The following is a 24419-nucleotide window of genomic DNA, read 5'->3' on the forward strand; positions in this document are numbered from 1 at the left end:
CCAACATAGTTTTAGACTCGGTTGAAAAAAAACGGGAAGAAAATCCGATGAAAGTTGCCCTTTATAGAACGAAATGAATTCTCAAAGGCCTGTAACTTCAAGTCCATTGACATATATTTTTTTTAAATCGCGGCATGCTCAGTCATACACCGCCCAAAATAAGAGATGGGAAAATGCCGAGATATATATATTTTGTTTAAATCGCGGCATGCTCAGTCATACACCGCCCGAAATAACAGACGGGAAAATGCCGAGATATCTATCTATAATTCCAGTAATCTCTGTCTGTCTGTCTGTACGTCTGTACGTTTGTCTGTGACCGCTGTTTCTCGGCAACCACGGGTCCGATATACTTTTAACTTGCCAGGTATATTGCTGGGGACCTGAGGATGTGCCTTTTCAAGGTTTCATATTAATCGGACAATTACTTACCGAGCTATGTCCAAAAAACGATTCAACCAATCAGAGAGCAGCGAACGATCGCGTGTGCCGAACGTGGCGGGCACACTCTGCCTCGGATGGCACATTTGACAGCGTATTCATTTATTTCACGTTTGCAAACTATGTTGGCGTTAAACTATGTTTTACAACTAATAAAAACGAATTTGCGATTCATTCGCTTTCCTGCGCGTTTGTGCACGCGATGGCGATTTCTTTACCAAACTCCGGAAGCCGTTCGCTTTGGACCAAACCATTGCATGTAAATAGAGGGGGGGGATTGTCACCACTCGCAAGCCGTTCGCTTTGGACCAAACCATTTCATGTAAATAGAGGGGGGGGATATAATTTTAGATATAGATATAGTACGGGCATGCCCTAGTATTTAAAATTCGTCCATTTGATGACAATCGTCACGATGAAATATTTAATTTATACGTCGTCACAATAATGTGGAGAGAGGAGCATAGCTTCGTTCACGTGTCGCCACACACGGGAAATTGCCGAGATATATTTTTTTTACATCGCGGCATGGTCAGTCATACACCACCTGAAATAACAGACTGGAAAATGCCGAGATATCTATCTTTAATTCCAGTAATCTCTGTGTGTCTGTGTGTTTGTTTGTCTGTGACCGCTGTTTCTCGACAACCACGGGTCCGATATACTTGAAACTTGCCAGGTATATTGCTGGGGACCCGAGGATGTGCCTTTTCAAGGTTTCATATTAATCGGAGAAGTAGTTACCGAGCTATGTCCAAAAAACGATTCAACCAATCAGAGAGCAGCGAGCTATCACGTGTGCCGAACGTGGCGAACAGACTCTGCCTCGGACGGCACATTTGAGAGCGTATTCATTTATTTCACGTTGGCAAACTATGTTGCCGCTATGTTGGCGTTAAACTATGTTTTAAAACTAATTAAAACTAATTTGCGATTCATCGTAACTGCGATATGCGACCTTCCGGACAGTGAAATGAGGACGTCACTTCCGGACTTACGGATAGTCATAGTGACGACGTACTGATGCTGAACGTGGCGAGCAGACGCTGTAAGGTACGATCGATTGTAGTACACGTTTATAATAACTCTGCCGATACAGGCCCGATTAACTGCAGCGCCATCCGAGCTGCGGCGTCGGGACGATACATTCATTGTACGGTCACATCACGCACTTACGGGCACGCCCATGGGCCCATGGGCGAAGACATTTTTTTTTTTTTTTTTGGCAAGGAACGGGCACCCACGTACGGGCACGTCCTAGTCCATCTATAATTCCAGTAATCTCTGTGTGTGTGTATGTGTGTGTGTCTGTGACCGCTGTTTCTCGACAACCACGGGTCCGATATACTTGAAACTTGCCAGGTATATTGCTGGGGACCTGAGGATGTGCCTTTTCAAGGTTTCATATTAATCGGAGAAGTAGTTACCGAGCTATGTCCAAAAAACGATTCAACCAATCAGAGAGCAGCGAGCTATCACGTGTGCCGAACGTGGCGAACAGACTCTGCCTCGGACGGCACATTTGAGAGCATATTCATTTATTTCACGTTGTCAAACTATGTTGGCGTTAAACTATGTTTTAAAACTAATTAAAACTAATTTGCGATTCATCGTAACTGCGATATGCAACCTTCCGGACAGTCAAATGAGGACATCACTTCCGGACTTACGGATAGTCATAGTGACGACGTACTGATGCTGAACGTGGCGAGCAGACGCTGTAAGGTACGATCGATTGTAGTACACGTTTATAATAACTCTGCCGATACAGGCCCGATTAACTGCAGCGCCATCCGAGCTGCGGCGTCGGGACGATACATTCATTGTACGGTCACATCACGCACTTACGGGCACGCCCATGCATGCATGGGCGAAGACATTTTTTTTTTTTTTTTTGGCAAGGAACGGGCACCCACGTACGGGCACGTCCTAGTATTAAAAATTCGTCCATTTGATGACAATCGTCACGATGAAATATTTAATTTATACGTCATCACAATAATGTGGAGAGAGGAGCATAGCTTCGTTCACGTGTCGCCACACACGGGAAATTGCCGAGATTTTTTTTTTTTTAATCGCGGCATGGTCAGTCATACACCGCCTGAAATAACAGACTGGAAAATGCCGAGATATATTAAAAATTCGTCCATTTGATGACAATCGTCACGATGAAATATTTAATTTATACGTCGTCACAATAATGTGGAGAGAGGAGCATAGCTTCGTTCACGTGTCGCCACACACAGGAAATTGCCGAGATATTTTTTTTTTCAATCGCGGCATGGTCAGTCATACACCGCCTGAAATAACAGACGGGAAAATGCTGAGATATATAAAAAATTCGTCGCCACACACGGGCAATTGCCGAGATATATTTTCACTTTGCACAAAAATAACATCAAGTAATCGAATCAATAGAAATGTCCTGTGCTTATAACATCGACGTTATCGGCACAGCTGCATCTAGGCATTGTGTAACATCGACGCGGCTTTTGTTTTAATTAAAACTTTTTGTACTTGTTTTGTATCGTGTGCTGGAAGCATGTGGCTTTGGTGCCAACTTTAGGGCTTACGTAACTTTGTTGTTCAACAATATATTTCGTTTATTTAAAATCAATAACGAACTCAGTTCTCCGGTGCCGGTTCAAAGAGGGGTGAGACAAGGATGCCCAGTTTCTGGGTTATTATTCTCCTTGGTAATGGAATCACTTCTAATTTTATTGAGGTAAAATATTTCAGGAGTCACTGTATCTCCTGGGAGTCCTTCAGTAGTTGTATCGGCTTATGCATATGATGTCTGAGTTGTTGTTAAGAATGAGAATGATCACATTTCCTACAAAGGCAGGGTTCTAGTGGTTAATAATTTGGTGGCTTCTTCTCTGTTGCATAGGTGTATCTGCCTTTAGCCGTCGGAGGCACTACTAAAGGCAGGATTTTTTTCCAGGAGGATTTTTCTCTTCCCCCAACTCTTCCAGGAGGATTTTCTTTGGAGTGCTCACCATTGGTTACTACCAAATTTTATATGTAACCCCTTGTCTGAAGGTAACCAAGGACTGATCGACATAAAAAGGCGTATTGTGGCTTTTCGGCTGTGCACCATACAGCAGTTGATGTACAAAGAACGACTGCCAACCCGACTTCTGGCCTATCACATGTTGCAAAAAGCAAGCTGGTTCGGATACGACCTTGAACTTTTCTTAATCCAACTCCAACATGTTGACACATCTCATCTACCATCATTCCATCAGTGCCTTCTGAACGCCTGGCAAAGCCTTTCGATTAGTCGCCAGCAGGAAACCTATGCTACAAACATGTTTGTGGAAGAACCCCTTTTTTACAACCCGCCTTTTCCTGCAATTCCAAGAAGCCGAGACTTTTATCAACACTTTATTACAGCAGGCATAATTAAAGTGTTGGACCTCCGCCATGATTCTGGTTGGGGGTGAAAGGCGGTGCAGGAGATAGTTGATATGACTGGAATATGGTCAAATGGAATAATTGGAAGAGTCCTGAAGGATATAGTACAGAAAAGCTTTGAACTTGACTAAGATGGATCCAGGAAGTTTTGGTGACATCCAATGACTGGCGATTTCCTGGTTTATTTGTACAGCTTAGTCACAGAGACTTGCCCCCAATTAGTGATGGACAATTTTGTTTTTCAGAAATGTAGTAAAGACCTGTATCGATTATGTACTGCAGTTCTGCTTGGGAACTCGCATTTAAATGGAGTGGACAAGTGGAAAGGGCTAATGCCGGAAGGACTCACATCTGAGCCTGCATGGGAATCAATGTACAGTAAGCTGGTAAGCAAAAGGACAGGTGATCTCCAGTGGCAAATGATACACTGGATCATCCCATTTAATAAATTAGTGAGTCATTTCACGCCCATATCTATGTGTTGCCCGTTCTGTGTTTACACAGAGGATGCGTTCCATGCTTACGTTGATTGTGCAAGGCTTGTGCCTTTATTTCAATGGCTGAACTACATGTCTGGAAAAATGAATATCACTTTCTCTCTGCGATCATTTATTTTTGATTTCAACGATATGAAAGAGCATGTACATATGTTGTTTTTGTTTTTCGTGGTCATGCCGAAAATGGCAATTTATTTATCGAGGAATGAAAAACTGAAGGGAAAGCCGATTGGGCAATGCAATGTCATGTTATTTTTGAATGCCTTGATATCTGCAAGACTCAAACTTGAATTTTGTTCTTCTGAAAGAAAGAAAAGTATTGATGAGTTTATGAACATTTGCTGTTTTGATGGGATCTGCGTGGTGCATGAGAATGAATTAATGATATATTTGTAGGTTCGTTTGGAATGAATTAGTGTGGGTCAGTTTTTATTGTTTTTCTTTTCTATTTCAATTTACGGTTTTAAATTCCTTTCCTTTCCTGTTATCTTATTTTTTCTTTTCTGTTCTTTTGATTATTGTGCTTGTATTGAATAGTATCTTCACCGACTGGCATGTATTTTTATATTTTTGTAACTAGTGAGATACCCGTGCTATGCACGGGTGCGAGGCCAGAAGCAAACAGGCAATGCAGATACGGCGAATGCTAAAGCATGAAACCAATAAGTTCCACATTCCTGTAGCACCTTCAGTCATACATCAGACATGGACAGCAAGTTCGTGAAGGACTTCCATGAAAAACGTACCCGTTCGCAAACAAACGGGTACGTTCACGTATAGAAACATCGATCGTGGGTCCGTGGCGAATCTGCATATGGCGATCCGCAAAGTTCACGTTCAGAAAGTAGAAACCATCACGGCATGTCGTCATTCACTTGAACTCGATATGTTGTTTGGAATGAAAAAAGAGATATCTCCAATCACAAATTAATCACAAAATAAACTTTTAACAACATTGTTAACGTTTCCTTCATTGTAAAAACTAACAAGTCAACAGTTAAAAGGATTTTGAGCCGATAGGTGTTACAGCCTCGGCAAGATCGATGGAGACAGCAATCTGTTGGCTTATACACCACCCAAATAGCTATGTGGAATTCTCTCATGTGGAGATTCAACCCACATCGTTTGAACTTTGGCCGAGGTCATCGTTTACTTTTAATGATGTTTATACAGTCACGTGAAAAAGTAAGTACACCCCATGTAAAGTTTTGACTTTTTCAACATATTTCAACATACAGCTATTTGATCTTCATTTCAACAATATTGATAGTTAAAGAAAGAAGAAGAACCACCGTTAGAGGCAATTTTCCCCTGCAGAGCAGGGGTTGGCCTTTTTCAGGCACCATGGTCATTGGTCCCCTTTTTGAAGCAATGTTTTATGGCCGGATGCCCTCCTGCCACCAACCCTGTTAGTTGACTCTTGCGACACAGGGAATTGCCAATGAACTGGTACTCAATTTGCCAACCTCGGAGGGATGACAGGCTGAGTCAACCCCCGTGGCGTTAATTCAGCTATCGACCAGGATTCGAACCCAGGATCCTAGGATCCCAAGCCGGCACCCTAACCACTAAGCCAACACCAGGCTTAACACAAAGGAATGAAAAAGAAATAATATAATGTTCTATGTATTTGTATCAGCCGGCACTCAGCTCTGGTCTACGAGGCTTTTCGGAGTTTGATGGTCGTATCCGTGTTATAACCACCCCACGTGGGAAGCACACAAGATGGCGTGGATTCACACCTGAAGCCAGCCGCCGGCGTGAGCCAAGCAGACAGGATAGCCTCCTTTGGTTTGCTCGCTATCTCCTCCATCTCTGAAGAGCACCACAGTCAACCAACACCCCTTCCTCCATCACCTCCGAATGTGCTTCGTATATATATATATAAATATATATATATATATATATATACAGTATATACAGTATACAGTATATATATACAGTATACATATACAGTATATATATATATATACAGTATATATATATATATATATATATATATATATATATATATATATATATATATATATATATTCATATATTCATTCATATACAGTCATGCGAAAAAGTAAGTACACCCCATGGAAAGTTTTGAATTTTCAACATATTTCAACATACAGCTATTTTCTTTTTGTTTTTTTTGTATACAGAATCGTGGCTTGTGAAAGAGCTAACATTTATCACAAGGAAAAAAAAATCAAACAGACAAACAAAATATATAAAAAAGAGAGAGTGGTGTACAAGATGGGGAGAGAAGGGGAAGCACACAAACACAACATTTGAGAGCAGGGACATCGGGAGATGTGTGGGAGGGAGAGGGCTTGGGGGGAGGCGGGAGAGGTATAAAACAAGGACACCAAGGACTTCCAGGAAAGAAGTTGGTATTTCAAAAAAGTGTATCTGGGGTTAAAAAATTAGCGGGGGTAGAAAAGATCAAGGTTTTGGATGGGGGAAGGTAAGAGATGGTGGTGAACAGCTGTTTTAAAGACCTGGAAGGAGGAGTGGGATTGAAGAGAGTGAGGGAGTTTGTTCCAGAGACGGGAGAAAAGAGGAATGAAGGAGTGAAGGTGAGCAGAGAGTCTTGATTTTGGCAGTTTAACCATAAGAGGGTTGCAGGCAGATCTTGTGCAACCTGTAGGAATATTTGGGGCACAGAGCCCAGAGAGAGCTGGGGGACCAAGGCCGGAGAGGAGTCGGTAGAAGACGGAAAGACCACCAACCTCCCTGCGGTGAGTAAGTGAAAGGCCCTCAGAGATAGCTTCATCACGGGAGATTCCAATGATTCTGAACGCTTTGGTTTCAACAGTGTGAAGACGAGCTAGGTATGAGGCAGGAGCACCAGCCCAGAGGGGAGAGCAGTACTCCATTGAGCTGCAGATGAAAGCCTTATATGTGGTGAGGAGCTCAGGTGTGCCAAGGAAGGACTTCGCATGACAGAGGATGCCCAGTCGGCGACTGTCTTTGGAGGCCAGCTTGGAAATGTGGTTTTATTGATAGATAAAGGTGATATAATATAACAAATATCATGAAACATTTGCATTTTGTAGTCCATTGTATAATTTAAATAAACATAAATGCATATTTTGCATGTGGAAAAAGTAAGTACACCCTTGGCTCGAATAGGTAGTATTGCCCCCTTTGGCAGAAACAACCTCAAGTAGGCGTTTCTTATAACTTTCTACCAGTCTCTGACATCGACTGGGAGAAATTTTTGCACACTCCTCCATGCAGAATTCTTTCAGCTGTGCGATGTTTGAGGGGTTTCTTGTATGCACAGCTTGTTTCAAATCCCCCCGCAACATCTCGATGGGATTTAGATCCGGGCTTTGACTTGGCCATTCCAGAACCCTCCATTTCTTTCTTTTCAGCCATTCCTTGGTGGATTTACTGGTATGTTTAGGGTCATTGTCATGTTGCAAGGTCCACCTTCGGTTGAGCTTCAACTTTCCGACAGATGGCCTCACATTATCCTCAAGCACCCACTGGTACAATGAAGAATTCATCGTGGATTCTGTGATGGTGAGCTGCCCAGGCCCTGATGCAGAAAAGCTGCCCCAAACCATAATATTTCCACCACCATGTTTTAAAGTTGGTATCAGGTTCTTGTGGTCAAATACTGTCTTTGATTTTCGCCAAACATGTCTTCTGGTACTGTGGCCAAATAGCTCTACCTTTGACTCATCTGTCCAGAGCACATTGTTCCAGAAGTGCTGGTCTTTGCCGAGGTGTACATTGGCAAACTTTAGTTTTGCCCTGATGTTCTTTCTGGTCAGCAAAGGTTTCCTCCTGGCACACCTCCCATGTAGATCAAATTTGTGCAGCCTCTTTCTAATGGTAGACTCGTGCACTTTGACATCAACAGTGGCAAGAGCTACCTGTAGGTCCCGTGATGACATTCTGGGGTTCTTACAGACTTCTTTCCGCATCTTGCGGTCTGCTCTCGGGCTGAACTTGCTGGGGCGGCCTGGCCTGAACAAGTTGGCAGTTGTTTGGAATCTTCTCCACTTGTAGATGATCTTCCAGACAGTCGAATGATTGATTTCAAATTGTTTGGAGATATTTTAAAATCCCTTCCCAGACTCGTAGGCATCTATAACCTTCTTTCTGAAGGCCTCAGAGAGCTCTTTTGATCTAGGCATTGTGACGCCGCACACTTCAACAACAAAGAGCAAACCAAACTAAATGTCTGAGGTTTAAATAAAACAGGTTCCTCCAAGATCCTCTCTAACGATGTTCTAATCATTTGCACCTGAGCTGGTGCACCTGATTCTAATTTTAGGTATTTGAAGTAGTGATAAATGTATGGGTGTACTTACTTTTTCCACATGCGAAATTTGCATTTATGTTTATTTAAATTATACAATGGACTACAAAATGTAAATATTTCATGATATTTGTTATATTATATCACCTTTATCTATCAATATTGTTGAAATGAAGATCAAATAGCTGTATGTTGAAATATGTTGAAAAAGTCAAAACTTTACATGAGGTGTACTTACTTTTTCACGTGACTGTATACGAATCAAAAAGAAGATAATTGGTTTTGGGTCGTCCTTTCCACATATCTCGTGGGATTGTGAGTTGGAGAGACGGCCGTGATGGCGGGGAGGGGGTTGGCATTCTCTCAAGCAGGGATTCAACCCATGTCCTTATAAAAGGTCTTTGTCCGAGGCCACTGAGTCCGATCGGTGCAGCCGTGCAGCGATCGGTGCAGCCGTTTGTGCGGCACCCGGGAAAATAACGTTATGTGGGAGTCCAAACCTGAAAATGCTGGAGGCCAAAGCTGACATTGGAAAAACAATATAGCCTATTTTACTCCAGGAGATCCCAGGATTACCCACCCAAAATATCGTTGTGATCAGTTCAGCCGTTTTTATGGTACCTTCGAACAGACGGATGGATGGACGGACAGACAGATGGACAGACATTTGGTGAATTATTGTAAGATAAAAAGTCTCTCTCTCTCTCACCCCCTGCTGGTAGTTGGGGGTGGGTGTGGCATCATGGTGGCTGTGCATGTTGAGCTGTGAGTTCTCTGTCATGTTGGTTGGTTTTCCTAGCCCCCATTTCGCTCCCTTGTGTCCTTCTTTATGCTTGTAAAGTTTCCCCTGTGTGTCCTTTCATTGTTGAGACGAGAGAGAGGGGGGTGGGGGGTTGGGAGAGCGCACACGGTAGGTGGTGTTCGGTTGCCTCTTTTCGAACCTCCGGGTTTGATGCCTGGCCTCCATTTTGCCGTGTTTTCATAGTCCAGGCAGCGGTGTTTCACTGCTCTAAACGTTTCTTGGACTTAGTCCATTAGTTTTGGTTTTACCTCCACTTGCCGGTGTTGCTTGTGGTTGGTATCGTTTTGTTGATTTCTCACTTTTTTATTTATTTAATTTACGTTCACTATGGCAAACGATTGTTTGAGAAATAGCAGGTACGAGTCGCTCACTCGCAAGCATGGGCTGGTGTGCGACCCTCCGAGTGAGGTAAAGATGGAGCAAGTGCTTCTAGCAATCGGAAAGAGCGTCGGCTCACATAATATCCGTGCAGCCTTTCGAATGAACAAGAAGGTTGTTGTGTTTGTATTGGAGGTGCACATGGTTGTGGTTGGAGGTGCACATGGTTGCACTCCGTTGTGGAGCAAGGCCTTCTCATAGAGCCCGACCTGTTTCTAGTGGTTTCCCCATTAGATACACCTGCGGTGAAGGTTGACGTGTCTAATGTCCCTCCCCTTGTTAAAGGTGAGGACTTGTGTGCTCAATTGAGCAAGTTCGGTACGATCGTGTCAAAAGTGACAATGGTGCCGATACACTTGGCAAGGGGTGAATTTCGACACATGATGACTTTTAAAAGGGTCGTTTACATGATATTGCCCGAAAATGAGCATAAGCTAAATGTAGTTTTGCATGCAAAGATTAAGGGCCATACTTATAGAATGTATGCCTTCATGGACGTCATGGCATGCTATGGGTGTGGAGCTTACGGACACGTAAAGAGTTCCGGTCCCGGATTGGTGAGATCATTAGAAAATCGAGACCAGGTGATTGCAGATTCTCCTCCCTCCCCACCTAATGGGGCGGATGATGTTGTAGACTCCTCCCCATGACCTAATGGTGATAGGGAAACAGTTGACCCCTCCCCCCCACCTACTGAGATACGTGGAATGGTAGACACCTCCCTATGACTTATGGGTGAGCGGGAAACAGTGCACCACTCCTCCCTACCTGCTGGTGACAAAAGTGGTTGCTCCCTCTCCTAATTTACAGGACTGTACAGATGACAACATAGAAGGGTTTGTAACAGTGGCTTGTAAAAAAAGGACATAAACGTTCATGTCCCGTCGTGAAGGATGCAAGCACAGTACAAAGTAAGGTACTGGTTGTGTCAAATGTGTCGTCGACCTTGCAAGATGGAGCTTGTGTAGAGAATCCCTGTTTGGGATTGCAAACTGAACCGGAACCGGGTTTAAATCCAAGCAGTTCGTTTGCACCACTTGCCGAACTGTTTGAGGGATGAGTGTGATATAGACATCGAGAATCCTCGCACCTCTCAGGAGGACACAAGTGTTGATATTGATAACCCTGATGTCTTACATGACATTCATGTAATGGTCACAGAGGTGGGCGCAGGGATGGACGGGTGTAATGACAGAACAGCTAAGTCGGACAGCCCCACCGAGGGAACCTGTAAGCCTACACGTTTCGAACAAAATAAAAGGGATGATAAGAAAGAAGTTGCATGTGACGATGAGCAGCTAAACAGGAATGAAAACAATATCCATGTTTCTGATCCTGGGGAGATTTGTGCCTCAGAAATAGGTTTGCATCAGGAAGAGAATGACAAAGATGATGCGTTTGATTTTGATGAACCCTCCTCTACCCCATCAGGTAGTGGGTTTTGTGGCCAAAAGGATGAGGATGGGGACACTGTAGTTACAGAAGATTAAATTATAAAATTCTTCGATGAAACCTTCAGGAAAAGGCATGTCAGAATTCAGGATTATTTCCCAAACCTACATGCTTTTCTAAAAATTACTAGAAACATGATTTGTGAACCCCAGCAAGTTGGGATCTCAGAACCTCAATTTCAGCGGTCGAGGAAGTGTGCCACTAAGGCAGGAAAATAACTCCAAGAGTAGGGAAATCAATAAAAAAAGAAATTGAAGGTAACGTCTCTCAATATAAATGGGAGCCGCAGCTGTATGCGGCGTCTAGAGGTGTTACAACTTTTTGAGAAAGAAAAGATTGACATCTTCATGTTACAAGAGACACACACCAACCAATCTTGTGTAGACTAGTGGCGCAGGATGTTTAAAGTGTGCCACTTTTTCTCCAGTGCGGATGAAGAAGCTAAAGCAGGGGTGGCGATAATCTTGCATCCTCGTCTCCAACCATCTGAGATTCACGAAAGAGAGATTTGTAAGGGCTTCTTGATGGTGGTGTATTTTATTAGCAGCAATCAATAGGTTAGCATGAGTAATGTGTATTGCCCCAGTGACAGTGCTGAAAGGGCTCTATTTCTTCCAAAGTTAGCGGATTATTTAAGTTTTGACTAGTTTAAGTTTTGACACTGTTGATTTGACTAGTTTAATTTGTATGGAGGGAGACTATAACTGCACACTCAACACTCGACTGGACAGGAATACCCCTGAGCCACATCCACCCAGTGCAAGGTCCTTGGCACAACTTGTGAAGAAATACAAACTTGGAGATGTATGGCGATTGCAAAATCCAAACACCCGTAAATATACATGGGTGTGCTGTTCAAAAAACCAGTTAACCATGGGTCGACTGGACAGATTGTACGTGAACCAAGGAATGGTGGATCTGATTAAGAGAACATGTATAACTCCATCTGGCTTTTCTGATCACCATATGATTGCAATGGATTGTATGTTACCCTATCATTGCTGTAAGAGTGTACACTGGAATTTCAATGTGAAATTGTTACAAGATGAACATTTTAAAAATGCCTTCAGACTGGTATGGGAAGGATTAGAAAAGAAAAAGTGTTCCTATGTCAATATGCGACAGTGGTGGGACTGTAGCAAGTCACAAATTCGGATTTTCTGCCAACAATATTGCTCGTATGCCACAAGTAATATGTCTGGGTTGATAGGTGCTCTAAAAGCAGATGTACTTAAATATGAACAAGAAGCTGGAACATCTTGGGGAAGTGACCAATATCAGCAGCTGATAGAAAAAAAGACCCTGCTGGCCGAACTGATCAAAGAGCGTGCGGCTGGAGCAATGATTCACCTGCGGATGAGCATAATACACCTCGAGACTCCAAACAAAGATTTCTTCAAAATGCAGAAGGCTGCCAACACTTCTCAGCAGATTCAGAGTCTACGCTCTTCCGACGGTGTTCTGACTTGCCAGAGTGACATTAAACATTCACTGCAAGAGTTTTACTCAAACTTATTTACTCCAAGAACTGTGGATAAAACGACGGCAAATGAGATGATTGAACTTCTCCCATCTTTCTGAAGAGCAGCAACTTCAACTCAAATGTGACATTTATCTTGAGGAGTTCACTGCAGCAGTAAAACAACTCGTTGAGGGCAAGGTCCCCGGAATTGATGGACTTCCTGCTGAATTTTACAAAGTTTTTTGGAATGTTCTGGGTCGTGCTCTATTTGAGACTTTTCAAGAGAGCTGAGATCAGGGGGAATTGCCCCTGAGCTGCAGAAGAGCTATCTTATGTCTTCTTCATAAGAAAGGGGATTTGCAGCAGATTACAAACTGGCGGCCTGTGTCATTGCTAAATACTGACTATAAGATTGTGTCAAAAATGCTTGCAATGCGTCTTAACCCTTTGAGTACGGATGACGTCCAGTGCCGCAACCCGCGAAAAAGTTTTGTGTATGGATGACGTTACTACACATCATCGACTATACCTATAAATAGATCCTCAGTACGTGGTTGCATTCCCATACCAAAATGCCAAATTAATCCCATACCGGGGGTATTTTTATCAAAAAAAAAATCCCGTACTCAAAGGGTTAAAAGGTCATCTCTTTCTTAGTTGGGAATGACCGAACATATTGCATACCTGAACGATCCATGAATGACAGTATTGTTTTGGTTAGAGACTTGATTACTATCGGTCAAACTGTGTCTCATGGTTTTGGTTTTGGGTTATTACTCCTTGATCAGGAGAAAGCTCATGACAGTGTGAATCACTCATTTTTGCTTGCAGTTCTTACTAAAGCAGGATTTGTAAAAAAATTCATTTCTCACATCAAAACTTTTATACAGCAATGTATCATGCCTGCTAAAAGTAAATAACAGTCTGTGTCATCCTTTCCCCTTTCAGCGTGGCATCCGTCAGGGCTGTCCTCTGTCAGGCATGTTGTATACACTGTCCATCGAACCCTGACTGGCTCTCCTTCGTACCACCTTATCTGGTTTGTCCTTGTCAAACAATTCCAAAATTGTTACGCCAGTATATGCAGACGACCTGTGTGTTGTGGTTAAAAACCAGGAAGATGTTTTTGAGCTATCCCGGTGTTTTGCCAAATCTGAACTTGCTTCATCAGCAAGAGTAAATTGGAACAAGAGCGTAGCCCTTTCTCTGTACCCAGATACCCTATCGGGGTCACAGGCTTCACATATGGTTCCCCCAACTCTTCCAGGAGGAATGTTATGGAAAACGGATGGGTTTAAATACTTAGGCATCCATTTGGGAACTGCAAGCTATATGAAGAAAAACTGGGATGGTTTCCTAGATAACATTAAGCAAAAACTATCAAAGTGGAAAGGAATGCTCCATGTCTTGTCACTTAAGGCACGGGTAACGATAATAAACAACCTGCTGCTTCCAATCGCATGGCATAAGATCATAGCACTCCAGCTTCCTCAAGCTCTGATCACCAACATTCAGAGGGGTCTAGTTGACTTTTTCTGGGGAGGCCACCACTGGCTTAAGCCAGATGTGTTGTGCAGACCATGTAATTCAGGTGGCCAACCTGGTGCACATCCCTAGTCGAATAATGGCTTTTTGGATAATGACAATAAAACGTCTGCTGTACAGCGAGGTTGTGCTGCCCTGGCATCCTCTCACGAATACCTTCCTCAGGCAAGTAGGTGGAATGGACTATGACCAGGAACTTTTGCTTATGGACTTGAAGCAGGTCGACAGAGCTCGGCTCCCTGCATTTCATCGGTCTCTCCTGAACGCCTGGCAAGCTCTCGGAGTGCAGCGGTTGCAGATCTCTTACGATCCCAGGAATTTTGTGCATGAGCCATTGTTCCAAAACTCATTATTTGCTGAAATATCTACCAGCCGAGCTTTTATGGAACATTTTACGAACAATGGGATTATTAAAGTGCGAGATCTCATGGAGCTATACTTGAAACGATGGTTGCCTGCCATCTCTGTATCCGGAAAAATTGTCGTGCATACAATTAGAATAGTGAGCAAGGACATAAGGATTGTAACCCAGACTTTTTTAGATTTAAATATTGGGTGGAATGGGGTAAATGAAGAAGTAGATTTTCGTTTAACCTTCCCTGAACTCTCAGTCACTGCCCAAGAACAACACGGTGTGTTTTCCTCAAACAGCGAAGAATCTGGTGTGTTCCACGTCATGGGCAAAAGGGCAATGTACAAAATTTGTCTATAGGTGTGCTTACCGGATGTGATGCACCCTTAAGAAACCAGTGGAAAGAGCTTTTACCTGCAGGAGCATTTCTCACTCCAAATTGGGATGAAATGTACATGTGTCCTACTGTCGGACGTACAGGAGACCTAAATTGGAGACTGGTCCAGTCCAGAAGTTTAACCCTGCTGTGTCTAATTTATGTCCTTTTTGTGGTAATGTTGAACATTTGTGTCTTGCGTTTATTGAGTGCAAGAGATTGTCATCTCTGTTTCTGTATCTGAGCCGAATCTTTTGTAAATTTAAAATTGTTTTCTCTGTTGCAATCTTTGTTTACGGACTTGCATGCAACACTAGAAAATAATCTGTGATCATGTTTTTGAAATGTTTTGCGGGGAATTGCTAAGCCTGCAATTTATAAAACCAGAAAAGCCAGATTAGGTGGTGGAAAAAGTGAAAATGCACTTTTTTGTTTCATCGGGATGGTGTCAGCACGTATAAAGCTCGAACATGCTTATCATGTAAACATGGGGAACCTTCTTGTGTTTGAAAAGTTATGGGGCATGGGGGGTGTTTTGTGCAAATGCATTGCAAATGACGTTTTGATTTGTATTTAAGTGGAGTTTGAATACTTTTGGTTTTATACTTTTATAATAAAAGGACACAAAATTCAAAAAATGAAAAATTTTAAAAGTCTCTCTCTCTGGCTCTCTCTGGCTCTTTATCTCTTTCTCTCTCTCTCTCCCTCTCCCTCTCCCTCTCCCTCTCCCTTTCCCTCTCCCTCTCCCTCTTTCTTTTTTTCTCTCTCTCTCTCGATGCTTTCTGTCCTCTACAACTTCCTCTCTGTTGTTGTGTACCCATTGCTCAGAGAGGTTCTGCATTTGAAGGATTGGAACCTCGATAAAGGATGGTGTGGATAGTCATTGAATCAGACACTCTGAATAAGCCAAAGGAATTTATTCTTCAGATATCTCTCTCCCTCTCTTTCTCCCTTTCTCTCTATCTACACATTTTTTTGATTTATAATATCTTCCCACGAAAGGTTTCTTGATTTTAGCACCCTTGCATCGATGGTGTCCTTGAGCTGCAAGAGCTTTTTCTATTCTGCTGATGAAGCCTTGTGTTGCTATAAATGGTTGCAAATCTCCGTGACCATTTTGCACACCTTCCCTTTTGGGTAGAGGTTCTTGGTAATGCCCTGTGGAGACTTCCTTGCCTCCCTCCTTTCCACATCTACATTAAAATAACTTGTTCATGTCTCTTACATGGGAATTGCAAATTGCATCAATTCAAGAAAAAGGAAATTAGGGAATCCAGAGGGAAAAGCTCAACTGGATAGCAGATGTACGTCTGGCTGTTGTCTGAAACCATCTGTTAGTGTGTGTTTAGCCCAAGGGTAAGATTTTGCTGCACACATCTATTATTTCTTTGTTCCCATATCACTCCGTATCTTCATATGCAACCAATTGAACCATGTTTTGTGTTCCCTAAGCTCCCTTCATCACCATTCCACATCTCATTCCCTCTATCTCCCTCTCTCTCTCTCTCTCTCTCTGTTTGTATTACGACACCAAATTTGTTTCCACCTGGGTTCAGTTCTACAGGGATTGTGATCTGACACCTGCCATCCCAGGGTTGTGTGGAAACACTTTACCTTTTGAAAGTGACCACTCGGTGTCTTTCCAACAAGAGTAAGCAATTTGGACAAATTCCAAATTTATTTGCATGAAATTTTTTGGTCAGGACTGATGACCGACGTTTTCTTTGAAGAAATCTAATCGAGTACCACATCGGTGGATTTATTTTCCAACTCTGCATCTGAAGGATGCAGGTGACCTACTGTGGCTCACATTGTGCTCTGCACCACCCCCGCACAGGCTCTCCGTACCGAGACAAGATGACCATCGCCATCTTGCAGTTGCAAGACGAAGGTGTACTGCAGGTGTTGCGTGACAAATGGTGGCTCGGTAATGGGTGTCCTACTGACGATGGCAAGGAGGCGAGCGCACTTGGGGTTCAGAACATCGGAGGCATCTTTGTGATCCTGGCAGCGGGTCTGCTTCTCTCGGTGGTCGTTGCTCTCGCCGAGTTCCTGTACCGGGCCCAGCGTACTGCTTCACACGAAAAGGTATTTTCTCATTTTTGCAATTTGTATCGCTTGATTGGATAATATAGATATCTACTTCCCACAAGGTTTTCAGTGTTTATGAGGGTCATGGTAAATTAGCTCCTTAAACACTTAGTTCATCACTTCCTGATTCCTCTTAGTTGGCAATTAATTGTTACAAAGAGAAACTAGATTATGAATTATCTGGGAAGGTTGCATCATCACTACTCAGGTGAAGCCGTTTGCTCTAAATGTTTCCCCTTAGATTAATGTAGGATGGAAATTATAGGGCCAAAGTAGCAACCGACAATGGCTATTCTCGAAAGATGCTTTAGAATGATCAACATCTCCAAACAAGCACCAGAAGATGGGACAGCATTTTAACTTCCTGTTCAAAGAATGACAGGTTGTACTTGGATTATATGTATATGTACTGATAAATCCATATTAATAGTGGAGAGGAAACTCGGGACTCCAAGAAAAAGGCATTTTGTCATTTCCATGTGATTTGGAGAATTTGTCCACTCGAAGGTGGTCCAGGCTACAATCAATGTACAAGGAAACATTAATTACTCTGAGATTTTATTGATCATATTATTTATCTAAACAGCACTCGGTAGAGCACATACCTCCGGCAGGCTGAACAGCTTACGTTTTGTATCCCACTGATAGGCTGGATCTGGATCCGGACCTGAACCATGATCTACTCGACTTGTTCCTTTCACCTACCCAACTCATTCACCAAGTTTTGTCATAAGTCGTCCACAACCTTTTGAAATACTCAATCATGCTTTATATCGTTTTTGGCCCGATCACTCAATAGTGAAGAATCAATTTTAAAAATCTGAAAAATTGTCAAATCCGGATTCGGATTGGATTCTTCACTAAAATTGAATAAATTCTACCTTGTCACACATTCCACCTGTCGTCCGAATCTGTCCTTAACTTTTTGAGATATTGTGCTATATACCTGTTTTAGCCCTATCACTCAAGGGTGAAGAATCACTTTAAAAATTCAGGTATCCGGATCCAGATCATCACCAAAATCTTACTATAATGGAGAAAACATGGATGTCACCAAAACTGCAAAATTGGCATGTGGCAGAAATATCGCCACCTGTGGTGGCAGCCGGTATTACAAATCAGTTTCCCTTATCTTTTGATGTGGAGTATGATATGCTGTGGTCAATACAATTTCTTTCAAAAATGACAAAAATTTACCAGTTCCGGATCTTCACCAAAATCTAATCATTTTGTCCATGTCTCCCACCCAAGCTCTCCACCAAATTTTGTCCGAATCCATCCGCAACTTGAAATATCGTGCTATATATAGCTTTGGCCCCATCTCTCAATCAAGAAGAATCACTTAAAAATTCTCATATCCGGATTCGGAGATTCGAATCTAATTGATTGTGTCACACCCAAAGTGTCCAACAAGTTTCATTCGAATTTTGAGACATCCTGCTCACAGACGGGCAAACAGGGGTGAAACGTAACCTCCGTCCACCTGAGGTGGCGGAGGTAACTACTTTTATACTTTTTCATTTCAAACGAAAAACCCACAAGAATAATCAGTATAACCTTGTGATTTTATAAAGGACATTGAACATGCTTTCCTATCTGCCATCCTTTGCTGAGAAATGTCTTACCGATTCACCCAATTTGTGCTGATTACCTTGTCCTTCTGGCAATGTACTCTGGAGAAGCCGTTGGACACCTGGCAATAGATTGGACCATTGCCCAGATTCAGGTGGTCCATCGTACAGTTCACTAGGATGGGGAGCAGGTGGAGCAGGTTGTGGGACAATCACCTAGGGACACTAGATTTATTCCAATGTTTCCATCAACACCTGCACCTAAAGGTTCCCTTGAGCTTAGGGATGCCGATGCCATGGGGGAAAGATTTTGAAATGAATCCTTTTATTCTTGTATCATCTCTACCTCCTTGTCATTCATCTACACCCCCACTCCTCCCGACACTCCTCATTCCCTAGCGGTCACTGTGCAGCCTCCTGGCCGAAGGTTTCCAGGTCTCTCTAAGTTGTCGACGGCAGGTGAAGCGTAAGGCGGTGGACACGCTACGTGCGGAGGACGCTCTCAACATGCATGCTTTCAACGATCGCCGTGTGCTTGGAAAAGAGACAATGGCGTGATTGGGGCTGCAAAGATCCATGTCATCGGGACAATGAAGATCAAAAAGCAGGATTGTAAAGTGATGGAAGAGATACAAAGGCCATTCCCAGCAAGGATTTGTCATGGAACAATCAAGAAAAAGAGGAACAGCTTCACCCACTTTAATGATAACGATGAGACATGAGGATGATGTGATTAAAAATAAATATCAGGAAACCATGAGATGGGGAAAGAGCGAGAAAGAGAGAGAACTTTGAAGGCCGACGGTGTGAATTTTACCAGCAAGATGCAGCCCCATGGTAGCACAGCCTGCGGAAGTATTTTGTATCAAAGTATTACTCACGTTTTCCTATTACGTCACAAGGAACTATAAACTAAGGTGGAGCAAGATTTCCCGAGTAGGTATGGTGGAGCAAGATTTACTCTCCATCGCCGTTTTCCCTCGGTCCTGGTTATCATTGTTTAGTATCCTGAACATTCATGCCAGAAGCCTCTGCCCGATGGTGTGGCTGCCAATTCCAAATGGAAAAAAATGTTCCGTTTACTGAACAAAAGGACCGAGGAGGAAACGTATGCCGGAGGAGGGCATCGGGGCGTCTTGTTCCACCTTCCCTGCCAGGGCACCTTGCCCACACCTTACCCTAGCGATTAATGGCTGCCGTAAACTGTGCACGTCATAAGCATCAAAATGAGACTTGATTTTGGGAGTTTCACACGTGTGAACGATTTTTTGAACAGGGTATTCACTAAAGCCATCCTTAACGTTTCTTTTGACCTTCTCCCATTCACGAACAACGTACCGTTCACTTTCGCAACGACGAAACTCGGCGGCGTCCGTAAAGCAATAATGCTCACGAGCCCAACGGACACACCTCTTAAGACACGGACAGGTTGTCCCGGGAGCTGCGATACTCATGGGCACAGGATTCTGATAAGTTTGTATGAGTTTTTCTTTCGACCAATTTTTACGTTACTCGGGCAAAGTAATCGGATTAATTGTGCGCCTTCGCATTTCAGGACGAGCCTTCCGTGACTTTGTAACGTGTAATTGCATTTTGGGATGAGATTCGTTTCGAAAAAGTCTCTCGCTTTCTCGAAAGTTTGAACCTAAAACGTCCCGATGCATTATTAACTTTTGAACACTTTGAACTTTATAGATGGTTCGGCGGAGAGCATGAGGGTGATGAAATGTGAGGCGAGCAATATTGTTGTACACCTTTGAATTCCCTCTGATGCCGGTAAAGGCAATAAAACCCGAAATGCACCACGTGCGGCATGTCTGCTTTACGGCACTAAATTTGAAACGGTGAGGGCACCACATCCCATAAGAATGACGACCTAGGTATATGTGGTCCTTGATAGCAGGATCGTCTTGTTCGAGCGGAGCGGAGGGTCTTGGAGTTGCTTTTCCCCTTCCTACTTTTGAGTGGATGGGTTGTTGCTTTTTTGGGGGGTTGGAAGACCATTTGCTTCTGGCGTAATCGGAGCAAATATCACATAATCCATATAATGCTGTGAGGTTCCGCAGGCTTGCTTTTATACCGTCATTTGTACCAACTCTCACTTTTATTACTCCTTGTAAGGCTGCGATACTAGCAAACCCGTGGCGTGTGACTCAGAATAAGGTTTGTAATAAAAACGACAAAAAGAAACTTAAAAAAATAATAATAAAAATAAAGCAAAGACACTGATGTGTTACCGAGGTTTAGTAGAGAGACTATATATTGTATTTTGTACACTTTGCAAATACAGAGTTGTGTAGTGTACACTGTGTACAGACTGCATGTGGCATACTCCTCAACCCGCTGTACTTTAATTCCCATCGCCATGTTTGAGTGCATTGGATGCACTGAAGGCTTATACTGTATATGTACAGACCTGCTTCTGTTTGCTCAATTTTCAACAAATTCTTTGGTCCCGCACACACCTGCCTCCTGACTGTTTCTATGTGAAGTGTACGAAACGACCCTCTGCTGTGGATGGGAATGATCCAAACGCTCGTGGACAAACACGCACGGACGGATGCATGCACGCACTGCCCTGAAATCAACCAGGAAGGGTGGAGTGACTCCTGACGTCGGACCACACCAAACAAGACAGACAAACAAATCTCCATCTTCAGGGATTTATCAGCAATCCGACAGCGACATGGTAATTCGGCTGAGACGAACTTGTGTATCTGAAAGTTTGCAATTCAAATCCTTAATACTGATGTTAACCTCGAGTTCGAGTGTCCTCACCCCAAGGTTGCCATTCCAACAGGATGGGATTTATGATCACCATGTGATCTTTGCCTCACTTGCTCCATCAAATAGTCGACGTCCAGGTACAACAAATATGGGGTGCAGTAGATTTGGTACAACACGCAGCAATTATTGTGAGCAGTTGTCATGGTGACCCATTTATACTTCGACACATTGAACAACATGAGAATTAAGTATGTGATCTGTCAAAGCAATGTGAAGAAAGAAATAATTGGATGTCATCAGACAGAGAGGGAAACTGCAGCATATCGGAGGAATCTTCTCTTGGAACGTTTGGCCAAAGTGAGATGATTTGCTCCTCGTTTAAATATTCTTCCTCCAGTTAGGAAACAGAAAATAAAAAGATTATCCACATCTTAAATCCAACACAGTACGTTGTACATTGTGGAGTGCATACAGTACGTTGTACATTGTGGAGTGAATACAGTACGTTGTACATTGTGGAGTGCATACAGTACGTTGTACATTGTGGAGTGCATACAGTACGTTGTACATTGTGGAGTGAATACAGTACGTTGCACATTGTGGAGTGAATACAGTACGTTGCACATTGTGGAGTGAATACAGTACGTTGCACATTGTGGAGTGAATACAGTACGTTGCACATTGTGGAGTGAATACAGTACGTTGTACATTGTGGAGTGAATACAGTACGTTGTACATTGTGGAGTGAATACAGTACGTTGTACATTGTGGAGTGCATACAGTACGTTGTACATTGTGGAGTGCATACAGTACGTTGTACATTGTGGAGTGCATACAGTACGTTGTACATTGTGGAGTGCATACAGTACGTTGTACATTGTGGAGTGCATACAGTACGTTGTACATTGTGGAATGCATACAGTACGTTGTACATTGTGGAGTGAATACAGTACGTTGTACATTGTGCAGTGAATACAGTACGTTGTACATTGTGGAGTGCATACAGTACGTTGTACATTGTGGAGTGCATACAGTACGTTGGTACATTGTGGAGTGCATACAGTACGTTGTACATTGTGGAGTGAATACAGGACGTTGTACATTGTGGAGTGAATACAGTACGTTGTACATTGTAGAGCCAGTACCATACAGTAAGTTGTACATTGTAGAGTTAGTACAGTAAGTTGTACATTGTAGAGCCAGTACCGCACAGTAAGTTTTACATTGTAGAGCCAGTACAATAAATTGTACATTGTAGAGCCAGTACAGTAAATTGTACATTGTAGAGCCAGTACAATAAATTGTACATTGTAGAGCCAGTACAGGAAATTGTACATTGTAGAGCCAGTACAATAAATTGTACATTGTAGAGCCAGTACAGTAAATTGTACATTGTAGAGCCAGTACAGTAAATTGTACATTGTAGAGCCAGTACAGTAAATTGTACATTGTAGAGCCAGTACAGTAAATTGTACATTGTAGAGCCAGTACAGTAAATTGTACATTGTAGAGCCAGTACAGTAAATTGTACATTGTAGAGCCAGTACAGTAAATTGTACATTGTAGAGCCAGTACAGTAAATTGTACATTGTAGAGCCAGTACAGTAAATTGTGCATTGTAGAGCCAGTACAGTAAATTGTACATTGTAAAGCCAGTGCAGTAAATTGTACATTGTAAAGCCAGTACAGGAAATTGTACATTGTAGAGCCAGTACAGTAAATTGTACATTGTAGAGCCAGTACAGTAAATTGTACATTGTAAAGCCAGTGCAGTAAATTGTACATTGTAGAGCCAGTACAGGAAATTGTACATTGTAGAGCCAGTACAGTAAATTGTACATTGTAAAGCCAGTGGAGTAAATTGTACATTGTAAAGCCAGTGGAGTAAATTGTACATTGTAGAGCCAGTACAGTAAATTGTACATTGTAAAGCCAGTGCAGTAAATTGTACATTGTAGAGCCAGTACAGGAAATTGTACATTGTAGAGCCAGTACAGTAAATTGTACATTGTAAAGCCAGTGGAGTAAATTGTGCATTCTAGAGCCAGTACAGTAAATTGTACATTGTAAAGCCAGTGGAGTAAATTGTACATTGTAGAGCCAGTACAGGAAATTGTACATTGTAGAGCTAGTACAGTAAATTGTACATTGTAAAGCCAGTGGAGTAAATTGTACATTGTAAAGCCAGTGGAGTAAATTGTACATTGTAGAGCCAGTACAGTAAATTGTACATTGTAAAGCCAGTGGAGTAAATTGTACATTGTAGAGCCAGTACAGAAAATTGTACATTGTAAAGCCAGTACAGTAAATTGTACATTGTAGAGCCAGTACAGTAAATTGTACATTGTAGAGCCAGTACAGTAAATTGTACATTGTAGAGCCAGTACAGTAAATTGTACATTGTAGAGCCAGTACAGTAAATTGTACATTGTAGAGCCAGTACAGTAAATTGTACATTGTAGAGCCAGTACAGTAAATTGTACATTGTAGAGCCAGTACAGTAAATTGTACATTGTAGAGCCAGTACAGAAAATTGTACATTGTAAAGCCAGTACAGTAAATTGTACATTGTAGAGCCAGTACAGTAAATTGTACATTGTAGAGCCAGTACAGTAAATTGTACATTGTAGAGCCAGTACAGTAAATTGTACATTGTAGAGTCAGTACAGGAAATTGTACATTGTAGAGCCAGTACAGTAAATTGTACATTGTAGAGCCAGTACAGTAAGTTGTACATTGTAGAGCCAGTACAGTAAATTGTACATTGTAGAGCCAGTACAGGAAATTGTACATTGTAGAGCCAGTACAGTAAATTGTACATTGTAGAGCCAGTACAGTAAATTGTACATTGTAGAGCCAGTACAGTAAATTGTACATTGTAGAGCCAGTACAGTAAATTGTACATTGTAAAGCCAGTGGAGTAAATTGCACATTGTAGAGCCAGTACAGTAAATTGTACATTGTAGAGCCAGTACAGTAAATTGTACATTGTAGAGCCAGTACAGTAAATTGTACATTGTAGAGCCAGTACAGTAAATTGTACA

General features: G+C 42.4%; 1 protein-coding gene across 2 annotated transcripts in view; it reads left to right on the forward strand.

Moving 5' to 3' along the window:
* LOC137415153 (glutamate receptor ionotropic, kainate 2-like) overlaps positions 1 to 20454 on the forward strand; it is a 442078-nt gene extending 421624 nt beyond the window's left edge. Inside the window, exons 15-16 of one of the 2 annotated variants that reach the window (XM_078778642.1) lie at positions 16824 to 17074; positions 19048 to 20454. In XM_078778642.1, the coding sequence (XP_078634768.1) occupies positions 16824 to 17074; positions 19048 to 19206 (410 nt within the window). In that variant the 3' untranslated portion in view covers positions 19207 to 20454. Of the gene's footprint in view, positions 1 to 16823; positions 17075 to 19047 lie in introns of those variants that run through there. The other variant, XM_078778643.1, reaches the window with a different exon arrangement.
* The last annotated feature ends 3965 nt before the right edge of the window (positions 20455 to 24419 follow it).

This window comes from Myxine glutinosa, chromosome 5 (genome assembly GCF_964187855.1).
Source record: "Myxine glutinosa chromosome 5, kmMyxGlut1.1, whole genome shotgun sequence".
NCBI classification, from domain to species: domain Eukaryota; kingdom Metazoa; phylum Chordata; class Myxini; order Myxiniformes; family Myxinidae; genus Myxine; species Myxine glutinosa.